The sequence below is a fragment of the Tursiops truncatus genome, chromosome 1 (assembly GCF_011762595.2).
Source record: "Tursiops truncatus isolate mTurTru1 chromosome 1, mTurTru1.mat.Y, whole genome shotgun sequence".
NCBI lineage: Eukaryota > Metazoa > Chordata > Mammalia > Artiodactyla > Delphinidae > Tursiops > Tursiops truncatus.
The window spans coordinates 174,479,476-174,504,444 of NC_047034.1; the positions used below are offsets into that span (position 1 = coordinate 174,479,476).

The following is a 24,969-nucleotide window of genomic DNA, read 5'->3' on the forward strand; positions in this document are numbered from 1 at the left end:
AGACAGGTGCCAAACAATAGAGCAGCTTAGCAGCCCTTCGTCGCAGGCCTTCCCAGCAGTGAAGCCCCAGCACGACATCCTTCACCTTTCCCAGCCTTCAGTTCTCCCATTTGGAAAAGGGGACAGGTCATGCCAACTTCAGAGGGTTTTTATGAAGGTTAAATGAGATCTCAAAACTGAAGGTGCCCAGGGATGAATCACGTTGAGAGCAAAACCCTTGATATGTTGTGATGAAAATAACACTGAACCCATACGGTCTTCCTCTCCCACACCCACAACTCCAATCTAATCAGGAGAAAGGCACTAGACAAACTCTAAGCAGAGAGCCACCCTACAACTTAACCGACAAGCAAGTTGTAGGATGCTCCTTAACTCCTCAAAACTGCCAAGGTCAGAAAAACAAGGAAAGCCAGAAACTGCCACAGGCCAGATGGGCCTAAGACATGATGACTAAATGTAATGTGGTGTACTGGGTGGGATCCTGGAGCAATGAAAGGACATTAGGCAAAACTAAGTAGATCTGAACAGAGTATGAACTTTAGTTAATACTATAGTAATGTATCAGTATTGGTTCGTTTGTTGCGACAAACTTACCGCACTAATGTAAGATGCTCATAATAGAGGAAACTGGGTGTGGGCTATACGGAAACTCTCTGTACTAACTTCTCAAGTTTTCTGTAAGTCTGAAACTTCTCTAAAAACTGAAGTCCATTTAGAATTTTTTAATTAAAACGTTTAAAAGAGAAGGTGACCGGGATGCCGCCTAGCACATAGGGACCCCAGGATACTCCAGTGGCTTGGCAACTCCATCACACCGAAAAGAAAACCAGCATTCGATACTGACTCTCGGAAACAAGCATAAAATAACATCGAGGTGAAAAGGCAGAATCCGGAGGGCACCAACATCGGCCTACAGGCGTGTTACAACCCTCATGTGTACTTTGATAAAGACCTAGAGCAAATCGTGCCAAGTACAGAGGTCAGATTTCATAAGTGCTTTTCCCCTAAAATGTTGCTTCAGTCCACTGTCTTCACTTATTGGTATCCTGGCTCTTTGGAATAAGAACAATTTTCTCATAAAATATGTCCAGCATCCCAGGACACAAGTCCAGGGACACACGCACTGGACGTCGGTGGGCCCCTCCTCCCTCGGGGAGGAGTGCCTGGTTTCCCAGGGCTTCTCTGAGGGCTGCTCAAGCCAAGCACGTGGGTTCTGACACCCAAGTTATCCATCCCTTCCATTCCTATCACTCTTCCCTTTCAGTCCCATCCCCTCTCTGGCCTGGGGTCCCAGCTTCTGTGGAAAGCAGAACAGACCCAGGGAAGGCGTTTGGCAACAAGCACCCCTAGATTCAAATCCAGGACAGGGCAGGGAATTACAAGCTAAGCTGGGAATATCGTAGAATAAAGCAGTGCTCCAGTGAATTCCCTGGCGGTCCAGTGGTTAGGACGCGGCCCTCTCAATGCTGAGGGCCAGGGTTCAACCCCTGGTTGGGGAACTAAGATCCCACAACTCTCCCATCTCGGCCAAAAAAGGAAAAAAGAAGAAGGAAGGAAGGAAGGAAGGAAGGAAGGAAGGAAGGAAGAAAGAAAGAAAGGAAGGAAGGAAGAAAGAAAGGGAGGGAGGGAGGGAGGGAGGAAGGAAAGAAAGAAAGAAAGAGAAAGAAAGAAAGAAAAAACAAGTGCTCCAAACACAGAAGGATGGGGACAAAAGGACGCAACAGCCAGCTTGAAGGGGCCCCCACTGGCCTAACCTGGGAAAATGTGAGCATCAAGTTACGTAACGATGGCAGTACAGTAAGAGAGGAATCCATGAGTCCAGACAGATATACTTACAGAAATGGAGCAAAGTTGATGAGGCACCAGTTACTCATAGAGCCTCAGAGTACTTAGCAACAACCGCAGAGGAAAGAGGGCTTCATGGTGGAGAAGCCTGGCAGACACCACCCTAATCAAGGGCTCACGGTGAACACGGCGGGGAAGGGACAAAGGGAAATCTGGCGGGGTGGATGACCCACTCCTGGGATCCTCCCACCAGAGACGCACCACCTGAGTCCAAGCGTGAGGAAACGTCAGGCAAACCCCAGGTGAGGGCCAGCCACAGAATCACTGGTGGAATCTTCCAAAGTGGCAAGGTCATGACCGGGAGGGAAATACAGACTGGAGGGGACACGAGACCCGATCGTCAAATGCAGTACGAGACTCTGAACTGCATTCTTTTGTTCGATACGACATTATTTGGATCAATGAAGAAACTTGAGTGGGGTCTGAGAATTAGTTGGTGGTGGTGCATCAAAGTGAATTCTCTGATTTTGATGGTTTGACTACAGTCGTGTGAAATGCACGCTCAGGTACTCAGGGATGATACGGCGTTATGTCAGTGAGTTACTCTCAAATGGTTCAAAAAAATAAGTTCTCTGCACCGTCCTTGAGACTTTCCTGTATGTTTGAAATTGTTTCAAAACAAACAAAAACTTTTTCCAACTTAAACCTGCCTGAAGTAACAGATAAAGTGATGACTATAGTGTCCTTTAAAATGAAGGGTTAAAAGAATTTCAATCAGTGTTTCTCAGCCAGGAGTGACACTCCCCTCCAGGGGAAATTTGGCCATACCTGGAGACAGTTTTGGCTGTCACAGATGGGAGGAGCTACTAGTATGAGACCAGGGAACTGTCTGACATCCTGTAACGCACAGGACAACTCGCTTGGCAAAGAATGATCCCATGCAGATGTCAACAGTGCCAAGGGTGAGACCATTTATGCAAAAATCTCACCACCACCACCGACAAAATCCTGGTTGCTCGTACTGCTCATTAATCAAGTGGCCTTAAACAAGCTCCTTCATCTTCCTGTGCCTCAGCTTTCTCATCTGTGATATGGGGATAACAGTGGGCGCCTCACAAGGAGGAGTAAAATGAGAACACGTGCGTGCCTGTCACCAAGTCAAATCTATTCAGAGATGGGGGTGAGCATCAAAGGGGCATCTGCCCAGATTGCTGACGCACGGCTTACCGCACCAGGGGCTCCCCCAGCCCTGGAGCTCCGGGACCGGGAGGGCTGGGGCAACCATTTCCATCCCGCTCGTCTTTAGTCATTTGAGCAACTGATGCTGGCCTGAAAGCTCGGGAGGGCAGTTTCTGTACCCAGCACAGGGCCAATAGGAAGTGCCCCACGGAGACATGAAGGAGCAGACGAGTGAATAAAGGCTCCTGCGCCCTTCCAGCCCCCACTGCATCCACCCCGCTCAGTCCATACGCATCCTGACCCCGGCGGCACCTCCTTCCCTCTCGGGCCTGGGAACCAGACCCCCAGGGACCCACCGGAAGCCAGCGGGCCAGAAACGGCCCCAAGGAGAGTGGCCACCACTGAGCCCCAGGCTTGGTTCCTGGTAGGTCTGGTTTCTTAAGGGAAGGTGCTTTCTGTCTTTCTTGCTCTCTCTCGGTCTTTTGTGTGTGTGTGTGTGTGTGTGTGTGTGTGACAAAACTGCTATCACGGAGGTTTGAAGAAAAAAAATAAACTGACAGCAATGGAAACTCTAATACTAGAAAATGTCAAGAAAGCAAACGCGGGTTTCAGTGAGACACTGAGCCTGACAGCTCACGGAAAAAGGCTTGAAATTGTCAAAACACAAAAACCCCCCTTGCGAAGGGAACGCAAGCACCTGCTTGTGAAACTCATCAAATCCAAAACATGCCTCACTGCACTGTGTTCAGGGGCCCAAGTTAGAAACCGTGCTACAGCAAGGCTCTCCATGGGGCCTGGGGACCTGGGGGGCAGGGTCTGAGTTGACCACTGGGCTCCAGGGTGGGCACTGGGTGGTAGACAACCTGGTGGGGAGGAAGGAAGGGGGGGCAGGACTGAGCCCTCTACAAACAAGACCGGCCGTTTCCAGGACCAGCGCCTGAGTCTGGTGTGGCCCCTACAGGTGGTGTGGCCCCGGGTCTTGTCTCTTCTTTACGGAATGAAGAGCATCACCTGGCTCCCCTGGGGCTCTCAGTCAGTGAGTCCCTTTGCGGGAGCCTGCCTTGAAACCAGAAAGGGAAGTTCAGACCATTTGTGTCCACTCCTTCCCCTGTGGTCAGGGCCTGTACACAGTAGGTGCTCAATCAATGCTTGTGACATGCTGAGGAAGACGTTGCCCTGCCTTGAAAGAGGCTGCCCAGAGGAGAGGAGACACTTGGCACAAGATGGCTGGGGTCCCCTCCCCCGAGGTGAGAGCTGAAAGAGTCTGCTGCCTGGATGGGTGGAGCATGGAAGGCTGCCTGGAAGAGGTGGCTTGGAGGCTGGCCAGGGATCAGAAAGAGGAGTTCAGAAAAACGTAGAACATAGGAAGGCCTGGGACTCCTGCTGAGGAAAAAGGCCCCAGACACGGGGGCGGGCATCAGCAGACAGCAGCCACTCTGTGCTGAGCTCTGACTACGTGCAGGTGCCCCGCACAGCACTTAACAGGCCCATCGCGACGGATCCACACGCCCGCCCTCTGAATTAGGCCCCACTGTTCCCATTTTACAGATGGAGAAACTGAGACACAGAGGAATTAAGTAACTCACCCAAGGTCATGTAGCTCATCAGGGGCAGAATCAGGATGCTAGCCCTGTCAGCCTACACCCACCCCCACCCCGACCCCTATGCCCTCAGCTGCCAGCAGGAGGGAGGGAGTGAGAGGAGGAAGGGAGGAATGGGGAGGGGAAAATAATAGGGAGGCTGGGAAGGGGCGACAGAGAGAAGAGAGGGAGGGAAGGCCTCTTCTGAGGGCACAATAGAGGCAAGAATGGAGATAAGGTGGATTTTTGAAACTTCATGCCCGCACTCCATCCGATGCCGAACAGGGCATGTCAGAGTTTCCACCCACGTTATATTCCCATCACAGATGAGGTTGCACAGAAAGGAGGAGCAGCTTGTGGGAACCCCTACAGAGGGAACCCCGAGGGAGATCCAGACCCACGGTCCAGAGCTGCTGTGTAGCTGCACGCAGCCCCTTTGGACCTCTGGACACTCACCCACAGGCTCCAGCTTGGGCTGGAAGGTCTGGACTGGGTAGCACAGGTGGAGCTCTGAAACGACAACGGGAGGAAGGCTAGGGAGGCCAGCCTCAGACAGCCTCAGCGGGCAGGGCGGGAGAGGGACCCAGGCCAGGCTAGGACAGAGCACCCTGCCCTCCCAAGGCCCCGAGGACACATGCACTCACTCTGCCCCATCCACTTCCTGCAGCCCCTCCGGTGGAACAGGAGAAAGGAGCCAAAGCTGACGACCACCACCAGTGTCAAGATCACCCAGAAGAGCACAGGTCCTGGAACACAGAGGCGCCCTGCTCTCTCGCCTGCCCTGGCACTGGTGGCCCCCGAAGTCTGAATCATGGCGGTGAGCCGGGGCCCTATAGCAACCACACAGGACAGCCCTCGCCCCAGACTACTTCCTCCTGGACACAGACTCTACTGTGGCTGACAGGACCTGGTCCTTTGCCAAGCCAGGACAGAAACCCAGATCCTGTCTATAGCTATCTTGTCCAGCGCTTACCCACCTGTCCTTCCTCACCTGGCTCTAGGAAGCACATTAGGCCAGGCCAGGAGGACTCCAGAGCCCACGCTCTTAACCACTATCTGGATATATTTCTTTACCACTTAATACTTAACTTGCTTTGCTACTTTTGAATATCAATATATAGTTATTATTCTTTAAAGTCCATTTTTAGATGTTAAAAAAGTAGCATGTGCCAGATAAGTGCTTCTCAAACATTCCTGTGCGTATGAATCTCCTGGGGACCATGTTAAAATGCAGATTCTGATTCAGTAGTCTGGGGTCGGGCTGGTAATTTGCTTTTCTAACAAGTTGCTGATGGTGCCAAGTCCAGGACCTCTTTGAGCGCCGCTGGCCTGAGAACTACTGCCACCTAGTGTCTAAGAGTAGAACTGCAAGTCCTAAAACGCATGGTACTGAGAGCGACCGTCTAAGGGGAGCGGGTAAGGCTCATGTGTACTGGACACTGCTTACTACCCTGCATGGTATATGCTGTTACAACGTTACAGGTGATGAAGCTCAGAAGAAGTAAGAAACTAGTCAAGGTCATGAATCAGTCACCAAATATTTTCTGAGCAGCAATTATGGGCCATGCGGGTGAAGCTGTGAATAAAATCCCTGCTCAGAAGAATTAAGGAATCCTCTCTAGCGAGTGACAGAGTCACAGCCCCAGATCAGGAAACCGGAGACCTGGGGTCAGGCTTGGTCCCTCCCGCCTCCAACCAAGTGGATGCTGTCGCCTAGTAAGAACCCTCCCTCCTGTGGTTCCCAGGGAGGAAGGCCCTGCTTCATGGGGGTGGTCATTACCTGAAACCAGAGTGGGCTTCCCTGTGGAGGAGAAGGATATAGGAGTGCTGGTTGAGAGAGAGGCGCGTCCCCGCACGTGGGTGACGTCCCCTCCACGCTCCTTACCAGTCAGGGAGTCGGCCAGGGAGATCAGGGAGGGGGTGGGGCTGCGGGGAGAGAGACCAGAAGTAAGAAGGACAGTCAAGATGGAAAAGGAGGCCTGAGACCCCAGGTCCCCTGCCTACAGCCTCTGACAGGCACTTTGAGGGCAGGGCCTGGGTTTCTAGGCTTTCAGGGCTTCCATGGTGGCAACACAGACCTAGGCCCACATTCTCCAAAATGACTTGTGGGCTTGGCCCAGAGATCTATCCCAAGCCCCACTTCCACTCCCAGCCGGCTGCCCCCTGGGCATCCCCTGGGTATGAAGGGCAAATGAAGAGAGGCGGCCAAGGAGTCACCTGGCGGGCACCCCGCTGTCCTCTGCGTTGGTGCTGCAGTTAGAGTGGGTCCCCGGGGGAGGTGGCTCATAGGTGGTGTCCCTCTCAGCCGTACCTGCCGGTTAGAATTGGTACCAAGGATGGTTAACAAAGGGGAAATGGGGGAGGGAGGGGTAAACTGGGAATTTGGGATTAACAGATACACACTACTATATTTAAAATAGATAAACAGCAAGGACCTACTGTAGAGCATGGAACTATATTCAATATCTTGTAAATGAACTAGACTTCCATTTTTAAAATTAAATTAAAAAAAAAAAAAGGAATCAGTGCCAAGGAGCCCTACCCATCTGGACTAGTGACGTCCAAGGAGGTAGCAACATGGGGCGGGAAGGACACTGCAGCCAGGCAGACCCAGGTCTGTGTCCTGGCTCTGTCTCCTCACTTCCTCTCTCCCTCCCTCCTCGCTTCCCTCCACTGTAACAGCCCTTTATTCAGCACCTACTATGTCCTGGGGACTGTGCTGGGAGCTGGGACAGAGCAGTGAGCAAAACGGACAAGATCCCCACCCCTGGGGGCCCACCGGCTGGCGGGGCTCACAGACTCAGGCGTCACACGAAGGCAGGTGGGGTCCCTGTAATGGGAGACTTGACCTCATCTGACCAGGGAGGCTTCCCTGAGGAAGGGATTGCTGGGATGTGAGTAGGGGTGGAGATTTCTAAGCAGAGGAAATAGAAGGTGGGGGGAGGGAGGAGATGGCTCATAGCAGCATTCTTCATAGAAGTCAAAGAAGTGGAAACCACCCACACGCCCATCCGCTGGAAACAGATGAACAAAATGCAGTAGACGTGTGCACTAGAATATTGTTTGGCAGTAAAAGGAATGAAGTACTGATACAGCTACAGCGTGGACGAACCTCGAAAGTGTTATGCTCAGTGAAAGAAGCCAGACACAGGAGGATGCACATGATGGAAATGTCCCCAAAACCCTAATCTAGAGGAACAAGAAAGTAGATTAGTGGTTATCCAGGCTGGGGGTGGGCATGGGATTGACTGACCCATGCCCTACAAGGGTTAGGGTTAGTCAGCTAACTAACCTGCAAGGTTTCTTAGAAGGTGGGGATAGTTTCACAACTTTGTAAATTTCTTAAAATTACTGAACTGTACACTTAAAACTAGTAGATATTATGGTATGTTAATTAGACTGCAATAAGGCTGTTTTAAACGCTGGGTCTTTCTCCCCAAAGTGATGGTTTTAATTAGCAACAGGGTGGGATAGGTGTGGTAGATTGCATGGTGGTCCCACGTCTGCATCCTGCCCCACGTCCACACCCTTTGCCAGGTGACTCTGCAGCTCCTTCAGGTCAAGGCAGGTGTCTGTGCATCCCCCACCCCTATGGTGTCTGAACTTGGCCGTGTGACTTGTCTGGTCAGTGGAACGGGAGAGAAGCGATGGCTGGACCTCAAGAGGCATCTGACCTCCACCGCCCCCTTTCTGCACTCCCACCGTTGCCATAAGTAGACCACGCCAGGGGCGGGTAGCCAGCCCCCGCTGGTCCCAGAAGTACATGCAGAGCAAACCCGAACCAAACCTTCAAGCCCTGGCAAGACCGCAGAGCGGCCCAGCTGACTCACAGAGGAGTGAGAGATGAATGCTGCGATGTCGAGATTTTTGTAACACGCTATTCCTCTGGCTCTAATTGGCTGAGACGATCAGATTTGTGTTTCAAAAGATCAAAGTGCAAAAGCTGTTCCTTGGGCGACTTCCCTGGTTGTCCAGTGGGTAAGACTCTGTGCTCCCCGCGCAGGGGCCCAGGTTTGATCCCTGGTCAGGGAACTAGATCCTGCATGCCGCAACTAAGAGTTCGCATGCGGCAACTAAAGAGCCCACATTTTGCAGCTAAGACCTGGAGCAGCCTAAATAAATAAATATTTCAAAAAAAAAAAAAAAAGAAAGCTACTCCTCATCTCCAGCCAGCTGTGACCATGCGGGAAGGTGGCCTCGTGACTGCAGACTTCCTGGTTTCATTGAAGAGAAATCTCATTAAATAAATGTAAACAAATAAATAAATTTAAACATCTTCTGGTATGTAAATGTCGCCTCAATTCTTAAAGTTCTTTTCTTCTGAAATCAGTTTTATTGAGGCATGATTTACATAGAAGGAAATGTCCCCTAAGCGCACGGTTTGATGAGTTTTGAGGAATGTATACATTCAGCAGTCAGCCCTCCATATCTGCGGGTCACATCCGAGGATTCCACACCCGAGGATTCAACCAACTGCAGACTGATTGACCGCACGGATGCAGAACACGCAGAGACGGAGGGCCCGCTGTACCTTGCCATTTTACATGAGGGATTTGAGTATCCTCAGATTCGGGTATCCCCCGCGGACACTGAGGGATGACCGTACCTTCAGGTAACTGTAACTCCACTCAAGATCTAGAACATCCCCGCCTCCCCACTAAGTTCCCTTGTCCTTTTGCAATCGATCCTCCCCCACACCCGGGCAGCCACGGATCTGCTTCATGTCACTACAGATGAGTCTGCCTCCAGAACTTCATTAGACAGAATGGTGCAGTGTGTACTCTTTGGTGTCTGACTTCTTCCACTCAGCATAATGTTTCTGAGATTCATTCCCGTTGCTTGTCTCAGTAATTCATTCCTTTTTATTGCTGAGTAGTTGTTCCATTGTGGAGATGTATTTAGCCGGTGACCAGTTGATGGACATTTGGGTTGTCTCCAGTTTGAAGCTATTATAAACAAGGCAGCTGTGAGTATTCTTGTACAAGTCTTTGTGAAAACATATAATTTCATTTCACTTGAGTACCTATAGGAGCAGAAAAGCTGTGTCACTGTGCTGACCAGACAGGATGTCTTTGAGGACCAGTTCAAGCATGGTCATCTCTGATCTGACCCAGCCACCTCGTTTTACAAATGGAGAGGACCACAGAGCCGGAGCTAGAGTCAGAAATCAGGGCTCCTGAGTCCCAGCCCAGAGCACCTTCCATTGGACCGCACTGCCTCCTGCCTGGGGCCTGAGCACTTTCTTACAACCTTATGATTAACTGCTTTTCTAGGACAGAAAAAAAAAAAATGACCCACATTTGAAGTAGGTCCAGCCCAGCTACTAACCCTCTCTGCCCCCATGTTCCTGGAGGCGGCACCCCTTCCCTTACGTGGTACAAAACGAACCTCCCGCCCACACACGCCTCCCTTCTAAAGGCTCTCATGATACCTCTCAGAGTTTTCCTGAAACACTCTGAAGAGAAAGTGAGGCTAGGATTAATTTTCTTCTTGCATTGGTAGGGTCCTGAAGAACCGTCTGATTTTGGGGGTCTCCAAATACATGCTATGTCTTTCCACGTGGTCACCAGACAACTACCTAGATTAGTTGAAGCCCGGGAGGCCTTGGGCTATGAGGAAGATAATGCAGTTTGTTATGCTAGTTTCTATTTGTATTTGAGATGTTGTGGGGATTCAGTGAGAGTTGGCTTCCAGAGGATTGGGGGAGCTCTTGGGCTCAAGAACACCAACTGTGGCTACACCCAGTTAGCACCCTCTGGCCTCTCTCTAAGGCAGCCTCCGTCTGAGCTGCCACTGGAACACCTGCGACAGGAACCAGCCACAGAACTGCTGCCCTTACTCTAAGCGGAGAAGGTGGGCCCAGCGCTCCTGGGTGCCTCTCATCCCTTCTCTGCATGTACCATACCTCACCCTCTTTTCTCCCTGGGTTACTGACCCTCCCTTTTCTTCCTCCTTTGGATCTGAAGGTGAGAAGAAGGCATGGTTTAGCCCATACTTAGTCTGCCTGTGTTCTCTGGAGAGGGCCCATTGGAAGAGGGGGAAGAAGCTGACTGCTTTTAGTCTCAATTTAGAAACTAAAAAAGATACACCACACTTAAATATTTCTCTTTAAATTGAAACACCTGATCCTTGGGTCATTTGAAGGAGAAGGGTCTTAACATCAAGGTCAAATGGAATCCTTTTCTGGTACAACCAGAAATTGCTTAAAATCAGATGAAATTTTCATCTTCATATTTGAACTCTACATTTCTTGTCAGCTTTTTATTTTCCCTAGAGTTTTCAGTCACCTTTCTTTTCCTTGTTGATAAAAGAATAACGTGCCTTTACCGTATCCTCAAGTTTTTCAACTCTACTACTCATGAAATTGTAATTCTACCTTTTATTCCTACAGACAGTTCCCTGGAGCCCTTCATTTTCTTGCTCTGATGGGGCTCAACCAGATGTTCTAATGTCTTTAGCACAGCTGTCATTCTGGGACTCCCCTTCTTTGCTCTCCTGGGATAGAACCACTGTTTTCTAGAGTTCATGGCTTTTTCTTTTTTCTTTTTTGCCCCTCAGTTAACAGAATTACATCTTCAAGTAACTTTCTAAGAAAGGATACATGGGGGGAAAGCAGAATTTCTCCCCTGTTATGTCTGAAAATGTTTTTATTCTGCTTTCAAACGTAATTGTATTTTAGCTAAGTAAAACATTCTCTGTTCAACTAAGAAGGAGCTGGTGTGGTCCAGTAGAGAGCACTTGGCTATGACTCAGGAGCTCTGTGTTCCAGCTCTAGCTCTGGCACTACGTATGGTCCTCTCCACGTGTAAAATGATGTGGTTGGATCAGATCACAGGTGGCCAGCTTTGATCTGGCCCTCAAAGACATTCTGTGCGGCCAGCACAGTGACCCAGTCATCCGTCTCCTAGGTATTTACCCATGAAATGAAAATATATGTCCATACAAAGACCTGTACAAGAACAGTGGTAGCTGCTATTACTCATAATAGCCCTAAACTGGAAACAAGCCAGATGTCCATCAACTGGTGAATGGATAAATAAACGGTGGTGCATCTATTATGTCTACACGTGGGTAATTTTCATTCATCCTGCTTTGCTCCCGGTAGGTCATTTCAATCTGAGGTCTCACTTTTCAGGTCAGGTACACAGGGAAAGCTGGGACACCACCGTGGGAGCACACAGTAACTGTGTCGAGAAATGGTGTGCAGAAGACCCAAGGCTGGGAGCGGGGCGGGGTGGGAGGCTGGGACCACAGAGGAAATTATGGCATTTTTGCTGACATGAGGCCTGAAGCATGGAAGGTGGTCGCCAGACCTAGCTTGGGTCTGTGGTTGCCGAGGGACTGTCTACTCTGGAAGCATGACTGGGGCAGGACACCACCAGATGTCCCCACCCACAGGCCCTGCAGGCAGACTCTGCAGCAGGAGCAGGAAAAAACAAATATTGCCAAGAGAAGCCTCCTTTCTCCCGCAGCGGTCCTCTAGCGCCCCCTACTGGCAAAGCATAGCATCACACTCAAGGAGGAGAAATCTTCCAAGAGTCTAATCCTCTAGGGCACAGCAGGTACTCAAGGGTGAATTGGGACCTGAGAGGCAACAGATTGGTAACAAGGGCACTTTCTAAAAGCCATTTCTTGCCCTTTACTCTCTTGCTGTTCCTTCTTCTTTGCCTTCTGTTCTCACTTTGTGGTTGTAACAACTTCTGGAATTTTTCTGTGGACACTAATTTTTTTCTCTTCCATTCCTGGGTTCATCATTGCTTCATCTGTAGTAAGTTTTTCTGTTTGTGTATCTTGTTATTCTCCTTCATACTACTGTTTTTCCTTATAAGTCTGAAAATCTTTACTGCTCATTCATATTTATTTAAAAAGAACGATGTTGACCATTCCAGCGGCAGGTGGGGTTTCTTCTACTGTGTTGTTAGTATGTCATTTTCACAGTGGGTCTCTTCCCTCAGCAGGAGGTCTGCCTGGGAACTCTGGGCTCATGGGTGGGGAGTGTGAGCTGGCAGGCTTCACTTCAGCATGACTTAGCAGGAACAGCCCATTGACAGGATGTACTCCCAAAGACACAAGCAAAGGGGGCTTTGCACCAGAGTGGCCAACATCTAGCTTTCCCTAGATAGTCCTTCAGTGTCATTAGCCAAAAAGTTGATCATTTTCATCAGGGGTTAAAAAATCAGGCACCATCTCTCAGACTGGTCAATGCCCATGGTATACCATTGTTCACATTTTTTTGCTGTTGTTATATTCATTCGTTTGTTTTATTTTTAGATTGTACTTTGGTTGGTGAGTTTTGCATTGTTACAAATTTTTAATTTTTATTTTCGAGATGAAGTTGCAGCTCACTGAACTTTCTAATTCTCCACTTCACCCCCATCCTTCATTTTGCTCGCCTGCTCTAAGCCCAGAGCCTCTCTGGTGGGTCTTAGGAGCAACTTACCCCTCACTTTTCTGCAGGCCTCGTGGAGTGAATTCTAGTTACATAAGCTTTCCTCCACTTGGCTTCATTTGTTACCACCCTTCCATCTGTTTTCCACCTTCTAAAAATTTGTTGAAATCTCTCATCTGCTGATGAACTTTTTTCTTTGTCTTTTTGTCCACTGTCAAGGGTTTATACTTTTTTACACTCTGGTGAATGTCCATCATTTGAATTGGAAGCTTCTTCATAAACTTTATATTGATCTATCTTGAGTCAATAAAACAGCCTTGCAGACAAGTCAAGATTTTACCAGACCAACAATTTCAAGAAGAAGAATAAAAATTTTTTTTAATAATTTAAAAATTTTAAAATAATCCTCAGAAACTCTTACCAAAATGCCAAGTTTGGATTTTATCCCACTCCCTGGATCTAACTATTCAAAGAGAAAACATAGCCCAAACCTGACCTAGTTAACAGCTGGAATTGAAGGTCATTTGTAGTTGGGGGTGGGGAGAGGGGCAGCCCTAGGGACAGAGAACTCAGCCCCTTGGTTGGGGGTGTGAACTGCTTACCCTGGAGCTTGGTGACCATCCCTGGTGGGCAGATGGGGCGGATGACGCAGCGGGCACAGGAGTTGGAGGCCGATGTGGCACAGAACATACCAGGTCGACACTCACAGACGCGGGAGGAGTTCCACATGCAAGGTGTCTTCTCCACGAGGTGGTCTGCGGGACAGAGAAGGGTCCTGAGGAAGGACTGGGATGGAGAGGGCAGGGGTCCAGAGAAGCCCCAGGAGGACAGAGACATATTTGCCCAGGAGCACATGCTCATCTGATGATTCCGTTGGGCAGATCTTTTGGTGCACAAAATAATTATGCTGAGCGAAAGAAGGTGGACAAGAAAAGGTGTATATAGGGACTTCCCTGCCAGTCCAGTGGTTAGGACTCTGAGCTTCCACTGCAAGGGACACAGGTTCGATCCCTAGTCGGGGAACTAAGATCCTGCCTGCCACGTGGCACGGCCAAAAAAAAAAAAAAAAAAAGGAGTATATACTCTATGATTCTGTTTATAGGAAAAGCCAGAAAATGCAAATTATTCCATAGTGACAGAAAGCATAACTGTTTCCTAGGAATGGGAGCAGAGGCAGGGAGCGACGGGAGGGATGGTAAGGAACGTGAGGAAAGTTTTGGTGGGTGACGGACAGTTCACTGTCTTGACTGTGGTGGTGGTTTCACAGCTACACACAGATGACAAAACCTATCAAACTGCACACTTTAAACGTGTGCATTTTATTGTATGTCAACTATAGCTCAATAAAGCTATTAAAAGAAAATATCCCAAAAAACTAAAATAAAATAAATTTTTTTTTTTTTTTGCGGTACGCGGGCATCTCACTGTTGTGGCCTCTCCAGTTGAGGAGCACAGGCTCCGGACGCGCAGGCTCCGCGGCCAGGGCTCACGGGCCTAGCCACTCCGCGGCACGTGGGATCCTCCCGGACCGGGGCACGAACCCGTGTCCCCTGCATCGGCAGGCGGACTCTCTACCACTGCGCCACCAGGGAAGCCCAAAATAAATTTTTAAATAAAGAAAAGAATTCAGAGAACAGGCGTGAGTGGGCATGGGTAGAGATGAACCAAGACTGGCCCTGACTGATAATTCTTTACAACTGGGCGATAGTCCGTAACCATTCCTGATTCTCTCCACTTCTGAATATGTTTGAAATTTTCCATGATGAAAAGTGGGTTTTTTCAAAAATCAAAAAAAAAAATTGTTAGTGGTTTTGTAAAAGAAGAAGTATAAGAATGCATTTATACATGTCTGGGGATATTCTACGTGCTCTGTTTACGGGTGAAAATAGAATCACTGCATCAGTAGTTTACACAAATGTGATTCGCTCAATAAGGACGTTTCTCAATCAGCGGGATACTTACGGGCTTAGAAGCCTTGCACGATAAAGATAAGGGACTGCACAGTGTCTTCCTGAAACCTCTCGTTATTCCTTATAATATGGTATTAACATAACCGAGTGTGCGCAAGGCAGTGATTTTAGCGCTCTATCCAGATCAACCCGGCTTAACCTTTGTAACTCCCAGAACAGGTCTCTGAGAGAGGTCTATTATTCTGCGCATTTGACGAACGAGGAAACTGAGGCCCAGAGAGGTTAAGAAACTTGCTTGCGCTTATAAGCTCCCGAGCGGTAGAGCCAAGACTTGACCCCAGCCCCTTGGGCTCCACTCCACAGGGTTGCAGGGCTTCAGTTATTCAAGTTGAAGGAATTCTTGGGCCCAGAGCCATCTCTTGTTTCCCCATCTGACACAGCAGCTGTGACAGATGATATTTTTCCAGGAATGGCCACAGCAATAGCTCTGGGTCTGTCTGCTCTTCCAGAGCTCGGCCACTTACCCATCAAGAAGCATGGTCCCTGGTCGGGGAACTAAGATCCCACATGCCATGCGGCACGGCCAAAAGAAGAGAAAAAAAAGAAGGCTTTTTTTTTCCTTCCATGACTCAAGGGGGCCCTGTGACCACCTCCGCAGGCAGAATGTAGTGGAAGTTACACCGTGTAACTTCCGAGGCTGGGTCATAAAAACGGGTATGGTTTCTACACCCCACCCCACCCCAACTCATCTTTGAGTCCAGCACCCAGCACTTGAGGACGCCCGAAGCAGGCCATATAGAGGCCGACATGGAGAGGATCTGAGGGCCCAGCCCGCAGCCGCATTGACCCCAGACCCGAGAATGTAAAAGCTTTCAGATGATTCCAGCTCCAGGCTTCAAGTTTTCCAGCTGAGATCCCAGACATCGTGGAGCAGAGACCAGGTGTCCCCGTGGTGCTGGGTCTGAATTCTGTCCCACAGACTCCACGAGTACAGCGAATAGTTTGCTTTTCACCACTCAGTTTTGAGAAAATTTCCTCTGTGACCTTAGTAATTGCAACAGTGACCCCAGCAACCACGAACGGAGTGTCCTTTCCCCCACTTGGCCCCCCTGAACTCCAGTCCGTGTTGCTGCAGAGGCAGAATCACGCCTCCCCCTGGTGGTGGTGGCCACTGTGAGTGGGCCAGGGCTACATCCATGGCAGCCCGGGGCCTGAGCAGCTGCTTGGACGTCACAGGGAGGCTGGTGATGTTGTGAGGCTGCGGGGAGCTGGCCGCAGGGGAAACTCTGGCAGGACATCAACCCATCATGCATATAGCAGTCAGTCTCTAAGTGCTTGTGCAGAGGTGCCCTAAGAGGCAGCACAGTGGAGTGATGAGCTCAGAACCCAGTGGCAGACCCCCTAGGTTCAAATCCTGGCCCTGCCATTGGCGAGGGCTTGTGGCCCTTGGAAGCCCTCTGACTTCCCTGAGCCTCAGTTTCCTCTTCCGTAAAATGGGGGCAATCGCAATCCAGACATCATAGGATACGTACAAAAATAACGAGACAAACTTGAAACAGGTAGGTGATCGACAAATATTTCCTTGCAGGAAAGACTGAGTGAATGGAAGCTCTCTGAAAAGGGGTCACGGCCATCAAAACCCACAATCTTGAGTAGGCGTCACTAGAAGCCAACTGCTCAAAAAACGCCAGAAAGGTGAACCAGGCTCCCAAGGGCTGAGCATCCGAGACCAAGCTCAAGGCTCCCACCCCCAGATTCTTGGCCTCTTGTCTAAGACCCCACCTGCTCCCTGGAAGGAGCCTCTGGAGGAGAAACAAGGCCCTTACCTCCTGAACAGCTCACACAGGCTGTGCAGCGACCGTCCCTGTCCAGGTAGTAGTCAGGGTCACACTGCTTCCTGCAGTCGGCAGACCCCTGAGGGCACGGCTGTTGCAGGGTCAGCCCTGGGAAAAGAAGCAGAGAAGCTTCAGGCCAGGCCACCTTGACAGAGGCCTCGCCCACATCCCACCACCACCCCCATTACTGAAGCCCCCCAGCTCCATGGCCAGCTCCCAAACTCTGCACATGTCCATCAGCCCTTCAGAGGGAGTCCTGAGGCTCAGAGACGGAAGGAATGTGTCTAAGGCCACACAGGAGAAGAGTGCTAACTGCCCCCCACCCCCACTTCCAGTCCCTCCCCTCTGCCAGAGCCCTCTCCCCAGTCTCACTGCTCTGTCACTGCCCTGCTCAAAACTTTGGTAGCCACTTTCCCTTTGAGTTCAGCAATGAGGCAAGGATGCCTACTATCCCAACTTCTATTTAGTTTGGTCCTGGGGATCATAGGCAATACAATAAGGCAAGAAAAAGAAATAAAAGTGGTAAGGTTTAGAAAGGAAGATACCAGGCAGTTATGGATAGATGATATCATTGAATGCACAGATAATCCGAAGAGTCTGAAGGTACATTATTAGAAGAAATCAGTGAGTTTCGCAGGGTATTTGGATATAATGTTATTATATCAAAATCAATTGAACGTCTATGTATTTGCATGGAACCACATGAAATTGCCATTTTGATAGTACAGAAACAGTCAAATACTGGCATTGCACATAGTTCAAAATAATACAAAAGTTAGAACATGAAATATTAAAAAATATACCATTTACATCATCATCAGAAATACCAAATACTTAGAAATCTAACCAAAAGATGTAAATATTTCTACACAGACAATAATAAAACATTATTGGGAGAATTTAAAGAAGGCCTAAATAGGGGTGGGAGGGATAAATTAGGAGTTTGGGATTAACATATATATATGTTGGGATTAACATATATAACATATATGTTTGGGATTAACACATAACATATATTTTATATATATACACTACTATATATAAAACAGATAATCAACAAGGACCTACTTATAGCACAGGGAACTCTATTCAATACACTGTTATAACCTATATGGGGAAAGAATCTGAAAAAGAATAAATATATGTATATGTAGAACCGAATCACTTTGCTGTACACCTGAAACTAACACAACATTGTAAATCAACTATACTCCAATATAAAATAAAAAATTTTAAAATAAAAATAAAGAAGACCTAAATGAATGTAGACTATACCATATACTCAATACAGCAGAGGTGGATTCTCTTCAAACTGATGTGTAGATTCAATGCAATCCCAATTAAAATCCCAATAGGATATCTTATGAGATTTGAAAAGCTGATTCTAAAATTTATGTGGATATGCAAATTACCAAGAACAGCCAATACACTGTTGAAGACCAAAGTTGGAATAGTTGCTTAAGCATCCAGACTTACTGGAAAACTGTAGTAATCAGAGAGAATGGTATTCACACGGAATACACAGAGACCAATGAATAGAATAGAGACTCCAGAATCCTGCCCACACATCTATGGACCCTTGATTTACAACGAAGATGGCACGTGAAACGGTGGAGAAAAGACAATTTATTTGATAAATGGTGTGGGTTCAACTGAATGTTCATGGGGGCTCTTTAAACAAAGGCAAAACAGCAATGACCTTAGAAAATAAATGTAGGGCGTCGCTGAGACTTCAGCGGAGGAGAAGCCGTACAAAGCAGGACATGGAAAGCGCTGGCGTCATAACGGAAAAGATGGATCAATCTGACTACGCTGAAATGAAGAGCGTCGCTTCCTCAAAAGACACCGCAAAGAGGAGGAGAAGGCAAGCCACGGGGTGGGAGAAGATGTTTTGGACACAATTATAGGACAAAGAATTATAAGAAGCCCCAACAAATCAATTTTTTAAAAAGAGAGAAATGAAAACATACATTCACACCAATGTTTTTCATTATAGCCCTGAAATGGAAACCACTCAAAAATCCAAAAACTGTTTGGATGAACAAAGTGTGGTATCCCTATACAATGGAAGGCTATTGGGCAATAAACAGGAGTGAGCTGAGGACCCCAGTCTGTCACCATGGGAACCGGGGGGGGAACATCGACACCTGCAGAGGGTGGCCTGCTCTGCTGCACATGCCCCAGCACCTGCCTCAGTGTCGGGCACCCGAAAGGTGACATGAATGAGTCCTTCCATTATCTACTCTGGCCCTCGAAGCCCTCAGCCCCAGAAGACCCGGAGACCCTCTTCTCCCCACGCTGGGAAAGACCACAGCTCGGTGCCTGCCTGCCCTGACTGCCACACACAGTCGCCCAGCCATCGGACACCGTTTCCCTGGAGACAGCGCACAGCTTCTCTGGAGAACTTACCTGGATCTGGACTGAGCCTCCCCACGGAGGAGCTAGAGTGGGCAGTGATTTCAGAAGCATCTTCTGGGGCGAGGGGGGCGCCCCCTCCAAGAAGTGTGGTCCTGGCATCAGAGCTTGCTGGAGAGGTCAGGGTGGGCTTGGCCTGGGGGATGGTGCTGCTGGGAAGGAAGCGGGGGATGGGTCTGGCAATTTTCCTGATGGGACAAGGGGAGTCTGTGCTCAGCGATAACCGTTTCCATAGAGAATAGGTCCCCAGACGCTCTGCCCACAGCCTCTGGCGGGCCCACCGTCAGCTCCCGGGAGTAAGGGCTGTGTTTTCTAGGTCTTCTCGGTCTCCTGTGTGCTCAGGGCAGGCTGGGCACACAGTAAGTCCTCAAATGACTTGTGGGTTGGCAGAGAGGCTCCCTGGGCTGAACCCCATCCTCACCCCCAGCCAGCAGTGCCCTGGACCTCCTGTGGGGTGGGACAGCCCCACGCTAAGGTCAGCAGGATAGGAGGGGGCCGGGAGTCACCTGGCAGGGGCCTTGCAGTCCTGCGGGCTGGCGCTGCAGTTGGGGCTGGCCCCTGGGGAAGGCAGCTCACAGACAGTGTTCCTCTGCGCTGTGCCTGCAGGGAGGATGGTGATGCCTTCAGACTTGGTATTACAGAGCCAGAGGCTCCGAATACGCCTTTTACCACCGCAACCCAGGAAAACACAGTGGCCATCTGATGTTTGTGCCTGCCCAGCCTCCGTTCCCTTTTGGGGTAAAGCCGTACAATTTTCCCTGGAGAATTACACCTCCCAGTCTCAATGTCTGTGGTAGGGTGCTGGGACCCCACTTCAGGAGTAGCCATGGGACCAGGCTGGACCAATCAATCCATCCCATTCCTCTGGCCATGATGGACTGGTTCAGGGGTGGGCACATGACCCAAGACACGCCTATGAGAGGCAATTTCAAGATTTTATTTTGGTTGTTGAGAATATGGGAAGGAGAAGCTGTCTTTCCACTAGGGTTGGGTAGGAAGCAAGCCAGGAGCTGCTGGTAGGTATTTTACAGACAAACCAACACATAGGGTAGTAGAGATGAGAGACGGGAAAAGACAGAGCTCCTGGATCCAGCCATGCCTTAAGCTCCACTAAGCTATCCTCAGACACTTCAGTTACATGAGCCAAAAACATGGTAACTTGCAAGCCAAAGAGTACTGGAGAATACTGGGTGGAAGCAAAAGTGGAGAAGAAAACACATAGTGCTTTCAACCAAGTGGACTGGAGTTTGGAAGTTTTGGTAGAGGAGGGTGTGAGCAATGCTGACTTATCTATCTGCACTGTGGTGAGGTGATAAGACCTGGGCATAAGGTTCAAACACTGGATTAGATATTCCCTGCTCTGCGGTCTTGAGCAATTAATTACCTGCCATCTCCGAACCTCAATTTCCTCACATAAAATGGGGCTAATACAGTCTTATGACGTCTGGAGAATTTCAGGGGAGAAAGCCTATGCAAGGTCTTAGTGTAAGGCTTAGCCATAAGCTTGATCTGAGACAGAAACTACTTTCCATTCTACAGCGGAAGAGACTGAGGTCCTGCGAGCTGCTCAGTGGGAAGTCCCACAGAGGAATCTAGAAGTTAGCCAGGCTTTCGCGGCCAAAGGTTGGAGCACTTCTAAAGCAGTGCCAAAAAAAAAAAAAAAAAAAAAAAAAAAAAAAGCAGTGCTGTCCAATAAAATATGTCAATCACATGTCATCGTTTTAAATTTTCTAGTAGCCACATTTTAAAAAGTAAAAAAGAAACAAGTGAAATTAAGCAATACGTTTATTTAACCCAATATATCTAAAATACTATGCCAATAGGTAATCAACATAAAAAATAATTAATGAGATGTTTTACATTCTTTTCCTATACTAAGTATTTGAAATCGGGGGCATATTCTATACTGACAGTACATGTCAGTGCAACTGGCCACATTTTAAGCGTGGCCCGTGGCACCGCCTCGGGCAGCAGGTCTGGGGGCAGCAAAGAGAGGCCTCTGGCGCCACCGTGTGGCAGGTGCAGGAACACCGTCGAGAGAGCTTCGCCAGCCAGAGCTGGTCCACAGGCTGGAGCAACAGAACTCAAGGCTACTTTTCTTAGAGACACAAGAGTTTCTGAGCTGAAAAGCCCCCATGCAAGGCCTTCTAGTCACACCTCTGCATTTTACAGATGGGAAGACTGAGGCCCAGAGAGGACTGGGAACACGCCCCACGAGGCAAAGCTGTACAAAACCCCAGGCACCTGATGTCCAATCCAGAACACTTTCCACGCCACCACCTGCCCCTGCTTGTGGGTGGCGGGCTTCTGAGGGTCCCTCCGCTGAGGGTTCTGTGTGACCAGAGAGAATCCGGCCAGATCTGAACCCCACCACCCCCAGCTCTGATCTCCCTGTCACATCATTCAACACATATCTCTGAAGAGCAGATTCTGTGCCGGGTGTCTAATTAGGCAGTGGGGAGATGACCGTGGCCCTCACGAAGCTATGGCCTAGGGAGGGGTACAGGCACCGACCACACCGAGACAGACACAAGTGTTCGCCTCCATGTCGAGAAGTGACCTGGGAGAGGTCGGGAGGAGATGTTTGGACAGAGAGCTGAAAGCAGAGTTGACTGAGTGAACGGGGAAGGAAGGGTGTCCCAGAAAGAGCGAACAGCATGTGCGAATGCATGGTAGAGTGAGAAGCACGGTGCATCCCTGGACCAAAATGGGAAACCAGCCCTCATCTTCCAGGAAACTCCCAGGACAGAAACTTCAGGTTTCTTTCTTGTTTATCAGGCATCAAAGAATTTCTACCCTGATCCTCAAACCAACCTAAGACCTCTTCCAGCCAGGGCGGTGCCTGGGACTCTCTGAGCCTGGGACCTGAGGTGCAGGGAAGGGGCAGCAGGGGCCTCCGTTTGCATCCCTGGCATCATCGGGATAGGAGATGTGATCTGTCCAACAGGAAGGAGGAGGTGGGAGGTGGAGAGTCGTTGGGAGGTCTGCGGAGGTGAATCATTGGCACAGATCGTGGTCCTGGGTGGGGATACTCACCCTGGAACTTGACAACCATCCCTGTTGGGCAGACGGAGTGAGGGAGGCAGCGGGCACAGGAGTTGACGACTGATGTGCCACAGAACATGCCAGTCCGGCACTCGCAGACGCGGGTAGAGTTCCATGAGCATGGCTTCTTCTCCACGAGGTCGTCTAAGGGACACAGAGAAGGGTCACCGGGGACAGAGGGAGGGCAAGGGAAGGGACTCAGAAAAGTCCCAGGGACAGTCCAGCACATGAGGGAGGATGCTGCTATGGCATTCTGTTGGGCAGGGCAGCTGGTATGTCCAGCCCTTCCTTCCAGAGTGTTCCTGATGTGAGGACTAGAGGGCAGGCGGGGTCCATGAGGCAGCCTCCACCTCCCAGCATGCATCCCTGGAGATGACTAAAATGGTATTAAAAAGAAGTGAATGTCCCAATATTAAAATGGGCAAAAAAGACATGGACAAGCATTAAGTGCAAACTTCTCAGTGAAAGCAGCCAATTGGAAAGGCTACATACTGTGATTCCAACTACATGACCTTCGGGAAAAGACAAAACTACAGAGACAGTAAAAAGATCAGTGGTTGCCAGGGTTTGGTAGGGGGTGCGGGAGGGGAAGATGAATGGGCAGAGCACAGAAGATTTTTAAAGCAGTGAAACTATTCTGTATGATAGTGCAATAGTGGATAAATGACATTACACATTTGTCAAAAATCATAGAATATACAACACAAAGAGTAATCCTTAATGTAAACTACGAACTTTAGTTAATAATGCACCAATATTGGTTCATCAACTGTAACAATGTACCACACTAATGCAAGATGTTAATACTGGGGCAAAGTGTGAGGAGAGAGGCATATGGGAAATCTCTGTACTTTCTGCTCGGTTTTTCTATAAACTGAAAACTGCTCTAAAGAAAAAGTCTATTAAATTTTTGGGGTATTTTTAATGGGCAAAGGATTTAAGAAGACTTTTCTCTAGAGAAGATATACAAACGGCCAGTAAGCATATGAAAAGATGCTCAATGTCATTAGTCATCCGATCCATCTATGAGTCATCAAACCAAAACCACTATGACAGACCACGCCATATCCACTAGGGTGGATGGAATAAAAAAGATAGACAATGACAAGTGTTGGCAAGGATATGGAGAAATTGGAATCCTCATAGAATACTAGCGGGAATATAAAGTAGGACAGAGCTGTGGGAGGCAGTCTGGCAGTTCCTCAAAAAGTTAAACATAGATTTACTATATGATCCAGCAATTCCACTCTTAGGTACATACCCAAGACAACTGAAAACTTATGTCCACACAAAAACGTGTACATGCATGTTCATTCCAGCATGATTCCTAATAGCCAAAAAGTAGAAACGACACCAATGTCCATCAACTGATAAATGGATAAACAAAATGTGTTATATCCATATAACACAATATTATTCAGCCATAAAAAGGAATGAAGTGCTGATACACACTACAACATGAATGAACCTTGAAAGCACTATATAAAGTGAAAGAAGCCAGACACTAAAAGCCACTTACTGCATGAGTCCATTTATATGAAATGTCCAGTGTAGGCAAATCCATAGAGACAGGAAGTAGATTAGTGATTGCCAGGGGCTGGAAGGAGGGGAGAATTGGGAGCTAAGGGGGTTTCTTTTTATTAGATAGTGGTGGTGGTTGCACATTGTGAATATAATAAAACCACAGCACTGTACACTTTATTTATTTTTTAATACATTTATTTATTTATTTTTGGCTGTGTTGGGTCTTCGTTGCTGCGCGTGGGCTTTCTCTAGTTGCAGCGAGCAGGGGCTATGCGGTGCGCGGGCTTCTCATTGTCGTGGCTTCTCTTGTTGTGGAGCACAGGCTCTAGGCACGCGGGCTTCAGTAGTTGTGGCACGTGGGCTTAGCTGCTCCGCGGTATGTGGGATCTTCCCGGACCAGGGCTCGAACCCGTGTCCCCTGCATCGGCAGGTGGATTCTTAACCACTGCGCCACCAGGGAAGTCCCACACAGCACTGTACACTTTAAATGATGAATTTTATCTTTAAAAAAAATCACTGGTAAAAATAATAATTAAAGAATGCAAATATCCCTGGGAAAACAAGAAGGGGCATTTTTGGTCAACCAGAAATGATGAAGACTTCTTAAATATGGAGGGCAGATGGAATTGGATGGAAGGAGACCACAGTCCAAAACGTACCCCATACGACTGATTATGCTAGGAGAGGCTCTGGGTTCTTGTCTCCAAGTGGGTGAATGGTAGGGGCAAGCGGGAGGGAATCCCACAAGGAGTGCAGCAGAAGCACCCAGGTGGGTCCCTCGCCCCACATTCCTCATCCAGTCACACCACAGAGCTAGAAGCCAAGCGTCTCCCCAAGGATACTCGGGTGAGGTGAGCTGGGCGGCGCCCCCGGGCTGGTCAGCCGTGGGGGAAGGAAGGGACCCTGCAGACCCAGAGCACCAGCCTCTGACAGATCCTGCCCGGCACCTCCACCCCACCCGCTCATCCTCGCAGTCCCCGGAGGTGGATTTCACAAGCCCCACTCGCAGACCCCCACCCTACCCCAGTCATCAGATCCCACGTGCAGAACTCGAAGTCACCACAGACCAGAAGAAACAAGCACCAAGAAAAAAGAGCCCCAAACTCAAACAGAACTAACGCTCAAGAACACAGATAAAAGAGAAAACAGGACAAGCCTTTGGAATCAGTACAATTAATATCCTGAGACACGCAAAAGGAAATTGCAGCTATGAGAAGGAATCCCCTGGAGCACAGTGACGCGTTCCCCAAATCCTGTTTCAAATGGACTCAGAGGAAGACTACATTTCCCAGCCTCCCTTGCAGATG

The 24,969-nt window shown here is 48.9% G+C and overlaps 1 protein-coding gene across 1 annotated transcript in view; it reads right to left on the reverse strand.

Annotated features, from left to right (window-relative positions):
• The window catches only part of TNFRSF8 (TNF receptor superfamily member 8), a 32,755-nt gene extending 10,473 nt beyond the window's left edge, over positions 1 to 22,282 (reverse strand). Inside the window, exons 1-9 of the mRNA XM_073804998.1 lie at positions 22,130 to 22,282; positions 19,600 to 19,693; positions 19,088 to 19,245; positions 16,670 to 16,786; positions 13,536 to 13,688; positions 6,773 to 6,855; positions 6,325 to 6,544; positions 5,189 to 5,290; positions 5,001 to 5,054 (exon numbers count right to left, since the gene is read on the reverse strand). Of these exons, the coding sequence (XP_073661099.1) occupies positions 5,001 to 5,054; positions 5,189 to 5,290; positions 6,325 to 6,544; positions 6,773 to 6,855; positions 13,536 to 13,688; positions 16,670 to 16,786; positions 19,088 to 19,245; positions 19,600 to 19,693; positions 22,130 to 22,217 (1,069 nt within the window). The 5' untranslated portion in view covers positions 22,218 to 22,282. The remainder of the gene's footprint in view (positions 1 to 5,000; positions 5,055 to 5,188; positions 5,291 to 6,324; positions 6,545 to 6,772; positions 6,856 to 13,535; positions 13,689 to 16,669; positions 16,787 to 19,087; positions 19,246 to 19,599; positions 19,694 to 22,129) is intronic.
• Between the last annotated feature and the right edge of the window lie 2,687 nt (positions 22,283 to 24,969).